The following is a 13,778-nucleotide window of genomic DNA, read 5'->3' as shown; positions in this document are numbered from 1 at the left end:
CCGTGTGTGAGGTAGGTGCATTAAAAACCTCCGAATCATTGTTTTGGCGCTCGCCTATATTGTTTTATACCTATCTCTTATTTTTAGTACATGTATATGTTCAAGATGTTTAATTGCTTATTGTTTGTTATATTCTATCTGTTTTGACACTTGCTGATTTTGATAACATTAGGTTAAAATGTAATAAATACTGAAAAAAAGGAAAAAAAAAAGAAAAGAAAAAGGTAAATTTACAAAAATTTCATAAACCTACGATAAAAACTTTGCTTGAAACAACTATTAAAGTCTATGCTATCTGTATTTTTATATTATATACCCTCTCATGATTTATTTTAATGCGAATATAAAATGCAATATACCTTTTGCTTTCAGCTATTAGGAGAAATGATATTTTTATTCTTTCGTTCGTCAGTCTGTCTGTCTCGCTTCAGGTTAAAGTTTTTGGTGAAGGTAGTTTTTGATTAAGTTGAAGTCAAAAAAATTTGAAACTTAGTACATATGTTCAACTAAACTTTTTATATATATATATATAGCAACACGACGGTTGCCACACGTGGAGCAGAATCTTCCAGAGCACCTGAGACCATCTCATTTTTTGACGAGATGCGTCTTTCTAAGTCAATAGTTTTCTATGTTGTGTCTTGTGTCCTGTTATTTGTGTGTTTGTCATTTCCTTTTTAGCAATGACGTTGCCTGTTTATATTCGATCTATGAGTTTGACTTTCCCTCTGCTATCTTCAGCCCTTCTTTTAGACATTAAGTATTAGGTCCTTAGATCTACTATGGAAATTGTTTTAAATCAAGTTAAAATGATAAATGATACCTTGGTACCCATAATGCTGATAGTATCTGTATATAAATATTGTCATTCAGGGGAAATATGGTGTTTAAATGTAGTTTCATATACATTCAATTAAGTTCTTTTTTTCTTTCTAGAACACTGTAACATTTCAATTTATTTTGGCAACAAATGGTGCAAAGACCTATGCTTACTCCTTGTTTAAGGATGTCAGTATCCTGTCTCCACCTGTTGGCAGACAATGTGCTATAGGATATTCTGGACTAGGTGGAACTTTATCAAGTATATACTCATTCACAGAAAGTGCCTTTAACGTTAGTGAATTAAAAGGGAACACATTTGATGGTGGGTATATAATGACAATTTAAAATATCAATGCCAGGAAAACAGGAAAACTGTCGCATTTGACATGTTTAATACTTGTATTTAAACGCACAAATAATGTTTAACGAATAATCATACCCTTATTAATGATAGTTCTATGTTATCTTAACAAATTAATATGTTCCAAAATGTTTGACGAAATGTATATATGCATATGAATATGTAAGCCTCAGTGGTTTGCAACCTAAGTGTCTTCAAGTTTTCAATATATTAAACTCAAAGAAAGATACTGAGCATCTAATATTGTACACTAAAATTGCATTTTGTCTCAATAAAACTTATCTGTAACTCTAGAATCATGACAGTTGAAAAACCAAACCATTTAGGAATTTAATCATGAAGCTGGCATATATGACATACGATAAACTCTGTATATCTGAAGGTTTTTGTTCTCTAGAGATGACAAATCAAGACATCATGTATACTGACAAACCTTCTGATGATGCGTAATACCACAAACCTTCTTTTATTAAAATAATTAAACAAACTCGTTGATACCAGAAATAAAATTTTGTATGCTAGACCAACGTTTTGTCTTTGGATTACTCATAAAAAACAAGCAAATAAAAAAGTTAAAAGCAGAATAAAATGAACTAAGATGAAGAGCATAGAGAACCCAAAGTTACAAAAGGTTTTGCCAAAACAGCAAACTTTAAGGTAAACTATTCTTGGAGTAGAAACCATTGAAAAGTTTACAAAAAGGTCACTTAAGTAGGATAATGACCATGCATATCAATGTCTGTTTTATCAGCTGAGATACATAAATGCCTTTAAAATCGTTGAAACATTTTGTATTCTAATAAGCAATCTAAAGAACAAATATATTTTCAACTGTAATTGATGGAATCATATATTTTAAATTCTATTGCAGGTGTTAATGGTGTATACTTTATGTCACTTAACCCTGTGACACCAACAACGTCTACACAAACAACAACCATAACACATACAACATCAGCTGCAGAACGTTCCTCAGGTATGATATTGTTTTTAAAATTTATATTTGATTATAGACACATATACCAGTTTGTTAAAAAAAAAACATGACAGACGTGCATTTCTTTGGTTTGATCGAAAAACGAAATTAGGTCGTAGACAAATATAAATGTTCAACATTGATACAAGTGATTTCGCACTGTATTTAGAGGAGGAATATTACTCTAAATTCAAAATTTCAGAAACAAATACGTTCATTGTACTTTACAAAAACAACAGCTGAAAACAATGTGAAATAAGATCACTAACGTACACAACGGATATTCTGGCGATATTCATATTTGTTGTACAATAAACAATGATTCATGATGATAGACTTATACTATTAACATATTTTTTCATGCCCCAGTAAATCTGCAAAAGTCATAAATCAATCAATAGATCTTATAAATCTAGAGTTACAATCTTTTTGCATCTATCAGTATGCTTATCTTTGAATCAGAGAATATACATACATGTAAGAAACAACAATTATAGACATCAACATACCGTCCTGTTATCAGAACAAAAAGGATTCAAAGAGGTTACTAGTACTGTTTATCATCAAACCGTCATCCTGACTCTTATATGTTAATGTATACATGTTGTTGTGTGATGTTTAGAAAACATGTATAAAAATATTCCAGAATTTATAGCATTCGGTGAACCAACTGGTGATTCACGACTGTATGGAGATGACGTATCAACTAATAACTTAAGATGTTTCACATCAATTCCTTTCTTGGGTGAAAGTTACAACTACTTGACAGTAAGTTTATACTATTCTACACATTTCAAATCATATGCAGATCAGCAAACTCAATTTTTTTACTGCTTTTTTTTTCTAAATTTTTGAACCGTGTTCCTTTTTATTCCCTAGTTGTTTCAATGTTTGCTTATACCGACGTCACACATCAGCGTATAGCTTCGAAGTACGCCGAGCGTGTTAAAAAAATCATGTACGTTGCCAACATGCTTATAATTTTGGATGCATTCAACCTGTCAATCATATCTGTAACGTGTGCACAACGAGCTTTAAGCGTGTATTGGGCGTACGCAAAGCGTATCTAAGCGATTTTTGGGCGTTCAAAAAACGTATGTTGGTGTATGGCTGGCTTTTGTCTTACGTAGATGGAATGCAAGCTACGAAGGAAAAACAATTTTTGGACGTATTTGAGACGCGTCCCGGTCGTATCTTTGACGTTCTATTTTGGGGTGTTTGTTACAAACACACCCGCATACGTTTTAGTTAAAGTCGAACGACCTTGAAGCGTATACAACGTGCCCTAAACGTGTCTCAACTTATCTGTAGCATTTTCAACGCGCTTGTAGCGTGTATATTACGTGCATGTAGCGTACATGTATACGCTAGACACACGCTTGAGCTAAATGAAAATGTTTATGCTGCTTAAAAATTTCCTCGAGTTGTAGCGTTCATCAAGAGTATACCTTTGTATAGCGACGTACTTCAAACTTATGCAACTTATGGTTCTATGTACGTTTGGTGCACGCTGGTCTATACGCCAATGTGTGACACCGGCATTAGCTAAGCGATACAGGTTTTTGCACATAGGAGAGGATTTGGCGACGGTGTCTCGAAAAAATTCTTGCTTTTTTTGTCCTATCTATAAACAGGGAACTCTTCGTTAATTGTAGAACATAATTAATCTCTATTTGTATTTAATTTTGTGAGTTGTATAGTGAATTGAAATTCATCTTCTTCTCCTAAAAACAAAAAGGGATTACGAAGATTGACTGTATGTCGACCTTTTTTCAATTTTAGGAACAGTATTACTATTTCGTTAGATAGAAAGTCCCTGTTATTACAATATAAATTATTTCTGCTTTTTACATAATATTGTCCACTGTCATCATGGCCAATTTTAATAGAAGATCCTTCAACGGGAGGTACCAAGACCTGGTTGATAAATATTCCGTATCAACTTCACAAAACATGCATGATGGTATTGACGTATAGATTATGCTTACTGACGTTCTTTATAATCTTAACTACATGCAGTATTGTTCTTTTATTTGTCTATGTTGAATTATTTATATTACTTTTACTGTTTGGTCTGTTATATGTGATATCTATTTGACGTGGCTCAGTACTTATACATCCCGTCAATGTGTATTATCTTTCATTTTTTGCTTGTGTCGTTTGTCTATGCGACTTTTTGTGTTTCCTTGTTTCTTATAACTTGACTCGATACGTTTAAAGACCACGGCATTGGGTTATTGTTCTTTTATATGCCAATATGTTATAATTCGTTTATAAATTTGAAAATACTTTGGACGAAAAACGACAAAAATATTTCATTCACGTAGTAGTATTAACCATATAATGGATTCTTAAAAATTCTAAAGACCTGTTGGATAATTTATTATCTCGGTCTGTTTCTGTAATTGTTTCTAACATTACTTTTGATTTTATCACCTGGCATAGCATCATTCTCCATGTGAAATTATAATGGTTTTGAATAGACATTGAACGACAAAATTTCTTTTTTTGTGACGTTTGCATTTTGCATGACTGCTGTAACTTTATTTTGACTATTTTACCGACTATGTTCGTTGTTAAAATTACGGAATATGATGCGACTGTAATAAAAGTGAGAGGTTCAGTGCTATAAAACTAGGTTCAATTCAAATATCAAATCATAAAACAGTTGTTGTCCATTCGTTTGAAGTGTTTTATCCTTTGATTTTTCCATTTGATTCGCGACTTTCCGCATTGAATTTTCCCGGAGTTCAGTATTTTTGTGATTTTTTTTCATACTATATAAATTCCAAAATAGAATTGCATTATTTGTTTTTATAGAAACAGATAGTATGGTTCTGTTTAAGCAAAATTCCCAGGGTAATTTCAAAACTCTGCATGGCATGCCTGCTGTTTTTGATTCTGTCTGTGCTACTTATGCCTTTTATTCCAATTTTGCTAGATTATTAAACATAACTAAATGTTGTGGTGTTGACTGTTGACAAATAATAAATTTAAACTACTGCTGACTTACTTTCAGGTGTCTTAAAAGCTACAAATATATATACACGATCCAAATCTGTCACATGAATAACATTGGTTAATGTTTGGAGTTGTCAAATAGTTAAAACTAGATGTGTCAAAGTGACACAAATGGCCCCGTCCCAAAAAGTTGAAAAATCTGCAATTTCAATATACAGGCATGTGGACACAAACAGGATGGTAGTCTTTCATATAAAAAATCAGCTCAAAATCTGGAGGGGAATAGAGAAAAAATCCGTATAACTGTGATTTTCAATAATTTATGAAAATCCAAAGCCCGTAATTTCAGCGAAAATTAACGGAGCGGAACGAAACTTAAGCTTGACCTATAACTCATCATGGTTAACTCACATACTAAAAATCTGAACATTGCTGAAGGCGTGTAGAAAAAAAGCGTATAACTGTGATTTTTAACAATTTCTCAAAATCCAAAGCCCGTAATTTCGTCAAAAATTAGTGGAGCTGAACCAAACTTACACTTGATCTGTAACTCCTAATAGTTAAATTTCATACCAAAATACAGCCCCTGATCTGAAGGCGTTTAGAAAAAAAGTCCGTATAACTGTGATTTTCAACAATTTCTCAAAGTCCAAAGCCCGTATTTTCGTCAAAAATTGGTTGAGCGGAACGAAGCTTACACTTGACCTTTTACTCATCATGATTAACTCACATACCAAAAATTAGGCCAATATCTGAAGGCGTTTAGAAAAAAATTCTGTATAACTGTGATTTTCAACAATTTCATAAAGTCCAAAGCCCGAAATTTCGGCAAAAATTAGTGGAGCAGAACGAAACTTAAACTTGATCTGTAACTCATCATGGTTAACTCACATACCAAAAATCATTATTGTCAGTGACGTCGCCTTGGGCGGAAATACGTACTTGTATATTAAATGTAATAGCTGAACAGTTGTTGTAATATCGTTGCCTGAACTATCATCTATATTTATGGTGCCTTGACCAATGGATCTCGTAAAATTGAAATCAGTCCGATCGGGGAACAGAAGCGCTGTTACCAGATTATTCCGAAGATTAGATGAAGCCAAGGAAAATTCGAATTTCGACGAAGAAGAAGTTATTGCAACACTCGGAAAACTAGTGCAAAACCAAACATTGTTTGAGGACTTAAACAAACAATTTCTAAAGTTAACAGAACCGGAAAATGTGGAAAATGAGATAATAGATTCAGATGAATATTCAGTGGATATGGAAACGAAGATTCGCCACATACGTAAGTTCATACAAAATGTCCAAACACCACAGTCCCGTCATATTGATTCACATATAACAACCCACACCTTAAATCCAGAAACTATACCGTTTGTTCCAACGCACAACATAGCCAACCCACACAACGCACAGTCGTTTGAGAACCCGTCTGTACAAGCCAGTCATACGTTCAACACACAGCAAAGTACATTTTCGTCAGCTAGTAGTCACCGCCTACCAAAACTTTCGCTTCCAATATTCTCAGGCAACATCTTAGAATGGCAAACTTTCTGGGACTCATATGAGTCGGCCGTACACCTTAACTTGTCACTTACAAATGTACTAAAATTCAATTACCTGAAAGCACAGCTAGAACATGAAGCACTAGATTCTATAGCAGGGTTCGCACTAACAAATGTAAACAACGATGAAGCCGTAAATTTATTAAAAGAGAGGTTCGGTCAACAAGACAAAATCATAAATGCATACATGCAGGCATTATTAGAAATCCCTTCGCCCAGAAATCATCTAACAAGCTTACGAAGTTTTTACGATAAAATGGAAAGTTACGTCAGGGGATTAGAAGCTTTAGGTCAGACACAAGAAACATATGGTACTCTGCTTGTTCCAATGATTATGAAGAAATTACCCGGGGAAGTCAGACAACATCTCGCGCGAGAACATAGAATACAAACTTGGGTATTATGGGACCTCTGTAAAAGCATTTTAGATGAAATTAATATAATAGACGCAGGACAAGAGATAGAGTCGACAAACCATTTGCCCACAACATCGTCTTTCTTTGCCGGAGCGAAATCGGCAAAGTCCAAATCTTTCAAGAATATTGAGACAAGACCTTGTGTGTTTTGTCATGAAATACACGCACCTACCCAGTGCAGTAAAATAACCGACACAGAATCCCGTATGATGATAGTAAAAAGTGATAAGTTATGCTTTAACTGCCTCGGTAAACACAGAATAAATGACTGTAAATCTAAACACACATGTAGAAATTGTGGTAAGAAACACCATACAAGCTTGTGTAATGCACGTCCAACAAACAACATAAAACCAGTGAATGAGGTAAACCATAGAAACGGGAGTAGTAACTCAGTGCATACAAACTTCCACGCGAAAGATAACAATGGCAGCAACCCGTCAAACCCGTCATCGACAAACGTTCAACTCGTAAATGAACTTCATGATACAGAAGAAGATACTACCATTTTGTATTCTCAATCGACAGAATCGCGATCAAATGTACTATTAAAAACCGCCGTATCTCAAGTAGGTTCGAATCAGCACTTTATCGATACGAATATTCTTTTTGACGAAGGAGCTCAAAGATCGTTTTTGACGCAGAACTTAGCCAATAAACTCAATTTACAGATAGAAGGAACAGAGATAATACATTTATCGACATTTGGAGGTGAAGAGAAAAACACGAGACACTTAGAAAAGACACAATCTATCTGAAAACCGATGCAGGACACGTATTGCCAATCAAATAAAGGCAACAGTAGTATACCACTGTTCAAACTCATAAATCCATGGACAAAAACAAAATCGGGGTAACAAACTAAAACTGACGGAAACGCTTAAATATAAGAGGAGAACAACGACACAACACTACAATGTAACTAACACACACAGAAATGGACCAAGCATCAGATAAAATCCCACGAGAATAACAAATATAACTTCAAAACCAAATACATGAATTTAGGATAGACAAGTACCGTGACACGTCTTATCGCAATGTCAATTTACACTAAAAAATAAGAGAAAACAAACGACTCAACGTCAAATTGTAACACACACAGAAACGAACTATAATATAACAATGGCCATATTCCTGAATTGGTACAGGACATTTTTAAAGGAAAAAATGGTGGGTTGAACCTGGTTTTGTGGCATGCCAAACCTCGCACTTTAATGACAATGTTAAATATAACATAGAAATGACAACATAATATTACAGGACTAAATACAAATAAATAGTATAGGTGCAGATCACTACTGGGACATTGTAGAAGACCATAGTGTACGGGGAAACAGTCCGACCGCCGTGAAATCCAAGATAGGATATTTACTTTCGGGACCTACATACAGTAAGAAAACTAACACGTCGAAAACTAGCATGTTTAATGTTTTAATATCACACAAAGATGAAGAATACAATTTGGAGAGATTTTGGAATTTAGAATCAATAGGTATAAATAGTAAGGAGTTAGACGAAGACGACGATGCCTACATTAAAGCATATCAGGCCAGATCAATTGAGTTCAGAGAAAATAAGTATTTCGCTGGGTTACCATGGAAACAGGATCATGATGAATTGCCTACAAATTTAGCAGTCACGAAGAGAAGGACAGAAAACGTCATTAAAAGACTTACCCAAAAAACCTGATATGTTAAAGAAGTACGGGAACATTATACAAGAACAGGAACGAAGGGGATTCATAGAGAGAGTGGATGAAACAGCTGAAACTCAAGAAAAAATACACTATATTTTCATCATCCAGTACAGAAGGAATCAAGCACTACGCCTATCCGAATCGTTTATGACTGCAGTTGCCGCCAGTCGCCTAATTCGCCTAGTTTGAATGACTGCCTCTTGGACATACCGCCGAAACTAAACGACCTGACAAAAATCCTGATGAGATTTAGGGCCAACCCTGTCGCCATAACAACGGATATTGAAAAGGCCTTTTTACATGTTGGATTAAACGAAGATGACCGAGACGCTACACGTTTCTTGTGGCTCAGTAACCCATCCGACCCAACAAGTAATCTACAGACTTACAGGTTCAAATCCGTCCTTTTCGGAGCGAATTGTTCGCCGTTTATGCTTAACGCCACGATACTGAAACATTTACAACGTTACAATAGGACAACAGCTACATTGATGGAAAGAGACTTGTACGTGGACAACATTCTGACAAGTTTACAGAACGAGGATGAAGCTAATACGTATTATAAGGAAGCGAGAACAATGATGAAGGAAGCCGGATTCAACCTACGATCGTGGACATCGAACAGTGAAAATATACGCACGCTAGTTAAGACGGAAAATGTACTAGATAAGGACATCAACACAAAAGTACTTGGTATGTTATGGAATAGCATATCTGATGATCTGATGTACCAGAAATGTGAGATTCAACTACGAGACATTGTAACAAAAAGGGAGATTTTGAAACACTCTTCGAAAATATACGATCCACTTGGAATACTCAGCCCCGTAACAATTCGAGCAAAGATGCTCATACAGGAGCTATGGAAATGTAAACTTGATTGGGATGAACCAGTTCCGGAAAACTTTAAGGCTACTTGGATTAATGTAGCAAGCGACTTAGAGAAAGCGACACCAATCGTATTTCCGAGATATTATTTCTCCGGTAATTCTACTTCGGAACAATTTGAACTACATGTATTTTGCAATGCGAGTCCAAAAGCGTATGGAGCGACTGCATATCTGAACAACGGAACCGAAACCACGTTAGTGATGGCGAAAAGCAGAGTAGCGCCAGTGAAAAACCTAACATTACCGCAACTAGAACTTATGGCCGCAGTTTTTGGAACTAGACTAGCGTCACATGTAAAATCGACTTTTGAATGTAAAAATGTGTTTTTCTGGTCGGATAGCTGCATAGTATTACACTGGTTAAAATCGTCGAAACCGTTATAACGATTTATTGCGAATCGAGTGCGAGAAATAACGGAATTTACAAATCAACATGAATGGAGATATTGTCCTACAGAATACAATCCAGCAGATCTCTTAACACGAGGAATTGACGCCGATCAGTACATCAAAAGTGTCATTTGGAAAAAAGGACCAAATTGGTTAACGAATCGGACAAAATGGCCAGAAATAACTCCAACAAGTAAAGCAGTATTGACAATTACAGGAGAAAACGAAGACGAGGAATTTCTAAACAATGACGTTCATACTGATTACTATGGTATTAGTAACATCATAGACATTTCGAAATATGGGACCTTCAGGAAATTGATTCGAGTACCCGCTTACGTTCATCGGTTCATATCTAATTGCCGATTAACCAAACATCTGAGAAAAAGTGGAGTCTTGACGACAAATGATATTAATACCGCGGTGCGTTCATGGATATTAGATTGCCAAAAATCTTCATATTCCGCCGAAATAAAAAGTTTACAGGACACACGAAATAAAAACACAATGAAATATCCAAGAATAAGACAATTAGGACTCTTTATAGATGACGATGGCCTTGTGAGATGCAACGGAAGGATTCACAATGCACCGATTTCAGAGAATACTAAATTTCCATATCTTATACCTGCAAATCATCCACTTACCAAACTGATAGTGATAGACGCACACGAACGTTCACTCCATTCTGGACTAAATGCTACGCTTACTTATGTACGACAATCGTATTGGGTACCGACACTTCGACAATTTGTTAAGAAGTTATTAAACAAATGTGTAACTTGCCGCAAAGTTATGGGAAAATCTTACAACAAACCGGATCCGTCACCCCTACCGAAAATAAGAGTACAAGAAGCTTCGCCATTTACCCTCACATGAGTCGATTACACAGGTGCTTTATACATAAAGAACTTAGAAGGAACTTTAAGGAAAGCTAATATATGTTTATTTACATGCGCATCGACAAGAGCAGTTCACCTCGAAGTAGTTCCAAACTTGAGCGAACATTCATTTATTCAGGCATTTCGACGCTTTGTTAGCCGTAAATCTTTGCCTAAAATTCTAGTGTCTGACAATGCAACTACATTCATTGCAGGATCTGCAGAAATAAAAAGATTATGTGAATCGGATATAGTAAAAGATACTTTATCAACACACGGTGTAGAGTGGAGATTCATACCGAAACGTGCACCTTGGTATGGTGGATTTTGGGAGCGCTTGATTGCTCTGACGAAGACAAGTTTGAAGAAAGTGCTTGGACGATCCCAAGTAAACATGGAAACACTTCAAACAGTTGTTACGGAAATAGAAACTATCTTAAATGACAGACCGCTAACATATCCATCGTCCGATATCAAAGACTGTGAAGCTTTAACTCCGTCTCATCTACTATACGGAAGGCGCATTTCAACATTACCATACCCGCAATCAGAAATTGAGAATATCCTAGACCCGACTTACATGGGACATAAAGATCTTAATAAAAGTGTATACAGACAAACGCAATTGATTCAACATTTCTGGAAAAGATGGAAATCCGAATACCTTACGTCTTTACGTGAATTTCATAGGACAATCGGAAAAAATAAACAATTAATAAATACAGGAGACATCGTACAAATTCACAACGAATGTCCGAGGATAAACTGGAAAATTGGGATCGTAACCGAACTAGCCAGAGGTATTGATGGACTTGTAAGATCAGCACGAATAAGGACCAGCACAGGAGAAACTACAAGACCGATCGCAAAATTATATCCGTTGGAAGTAACACAAACGATGACAAACAACTCTAACTTTCCAATTGGTGAACAGGAACATATGGAGGACAGACCGAAACGAAAAGCTAGTCTTAAAGCCCGTGAGACGATACAGAAGTGGATTCACCAGTGATGTTAGCGATGAACATTAACAATTACACGTTTTAGTGCAAAGTTGAATTTTATTTTATTTCATGAGAGACTTTAATTGAATTTAATCGCTAAATGTAATTTCCGTTTTTATATGATTTGCTCAGTATTACAAAGAAAAACACAACGCGAGAGACAATTTCGAAGTGATATTATTTTTAATGGACAATTGAGATTTTTTGAAAATTGTGATAATTTTTACTTTTTCGCGGCCCCAGTATGTTGAGATTATCGCGGGAACATAACGTTCCAACCATTGTACATGTCTATTGTCGACGTCGTATTGTCAGTGACGTCGCCTTGGGCGGAAATACGTACTTGTATATTAAATGTTATGGCTTTACAGTTGTTGGAATATCGTTGCCTGAACTATCATCTATAAATGGTTTGTTTGCGGAATATCGGAATGACGGAATTTCGGAATTTCGGAATGACGGACAAGGGTAAAACTATATGGCACCGACAACTTCGTTGCGGGGCTATACAAAAAACTTCTAAATTTTATGTATGAAAGGTCATCCATAATTATGTACTTAATAATGTAGTACTGGGTATTCAGATGATAGAAAAATACTGCGGCAGTCTGGTGACTTCTCTGTACATTGCCTTATCATAAAAATATATATGAATTTGTCATTGTACGTTGTATTTTATCGTTATGTTCTGTTTATTTGTAAACGTGCACATTGTCAAAATCGTAAATTGTTTGTTAGAGCTTATGTTTATATATTTTGAATATTATGGGGAAACAAAAGAAAACACTATTTGACGATTCGTAAGTAGACGAAACGCGCGTCTGGCGTATCAAATTACTGGTATAAGTCTGGTACCACTAATGTGTTGATACCACTGCTGGTGGACGTTTCGTCCTCGAGGGTATTACCAGCCTAGTAGTCATCACATCTGTATTATGAATTATATGGTAATTTTTATCATTTACTGTTTGCAAAATTATGAAGTATTTGAAATTGTGAGGAGTCGTATGTAGTCGAAGCGCGCGTCTGACGTATCAAATTATAAGCCTGGTACCTTTGAATATCACTTATTATGCCTATTGTTATCAAGGCGTTGAACTCTGCGCATTAATTATTACTTTTTATATTTTATTCACAGTTTTCTTCAAATGGTCTAGCATGTATGGGATGCAGATATACTTCCTATGTTCCACGACAATTGAGTGTGTATTCAGGTCGAGATATTATAGCTGCATTATGGACAGATTTAGTTGTATCTAGATCAACAGAGAAAATGTATTATCATCTCTACAGTGACAATGATGATTTTGGAAATAGAACTCTGATTGATACAGTGTTGAAAAAAGTCTCTTCTAATGTCAATTATTACACTAAAAAAAGTGACTTCTCGGCGTCTTGTGTGTATATTGCGACATGGGAAAATGCAAGGCTATATGGTGATGTAGTAAGTACACGTTGTAAGATTTTATAAACAAATATGTCCTTTAAGTTTGATGGATACAATGGTTTATGAACCACAGAGCAGAGACATGAAATTCACTGAGGCCAATAATTGAGGGTGATATCATACACATGCGTCTCTGTGTCTGATGTATCATTTTAATTACTTTTATACCTATCTCCTATTTCTAGTAAATGTATCTGGTCAAGATGTTTAATCTCTTCTTGTTTTTTATATTAAATATTTTATCTGCTTTAGCACTTGCTGATTTTGATACCATGAGTTTAAAATGTTTATACAAATTCACTTAAAATAAACACTGAAAAAGAGAAAAACAAAATAAAAAGGTATGTTTACAAGATTTCA

General features: G+C 35.3%; 1 protein-coding gene across 2 annotated transcripts in view; it reads left to right on the top strand.

The window, feature by feature from the left end:
- Positions 1 to 13,778, top strand: part of LOC139487436 (fibrillin-2-like) — a 108,108-nt gene that overhangs the window by 18,654 nt on the left and 75,676 nt on the right. For both annotated transcript variants that reach the window (XM_071272216.1, XM_071272217.1), the window contains exons 6-9: positions 937 to 1,144; positions 2,055 to 2,159; positions 2,806 to 2,927; positions 13,110 to 13,415. In XM_071272216.1, coding sequence (XP_071128317.1) covers positions 937 to 1,144; positions 2,055 to 2,159; positions 2,806 to 2,927; positions 13,110 to 13,415 — 741 coding nt within the window. The remainder of the gene's footprint in view (positions 1 to 936; positions 1,145 to 2,054; positions 2,160 to 2,805; positions 2,928 to 13,109; positions 13,416 to 13,778) is intronic.

This window comes from Mytilus edulis, chromosome 9 (genome assembly GCF_963676685.1).
Source record: "Mytilus edulis chromosome 9, xbMytEdul2.2, whole genome shotgun sequence".
Lineage (NCBI taxonomy): Eukaryota > Metazoa > Mollusca > Bivalvia > Mytilida > Mytilidae > Mytilus > Mytilus edulis.
The sequence above is the reverse complement of the archived record's forward strand: the minus strand, read 5'-3'. Positions and strand labels throughout refer to the sequence as shown.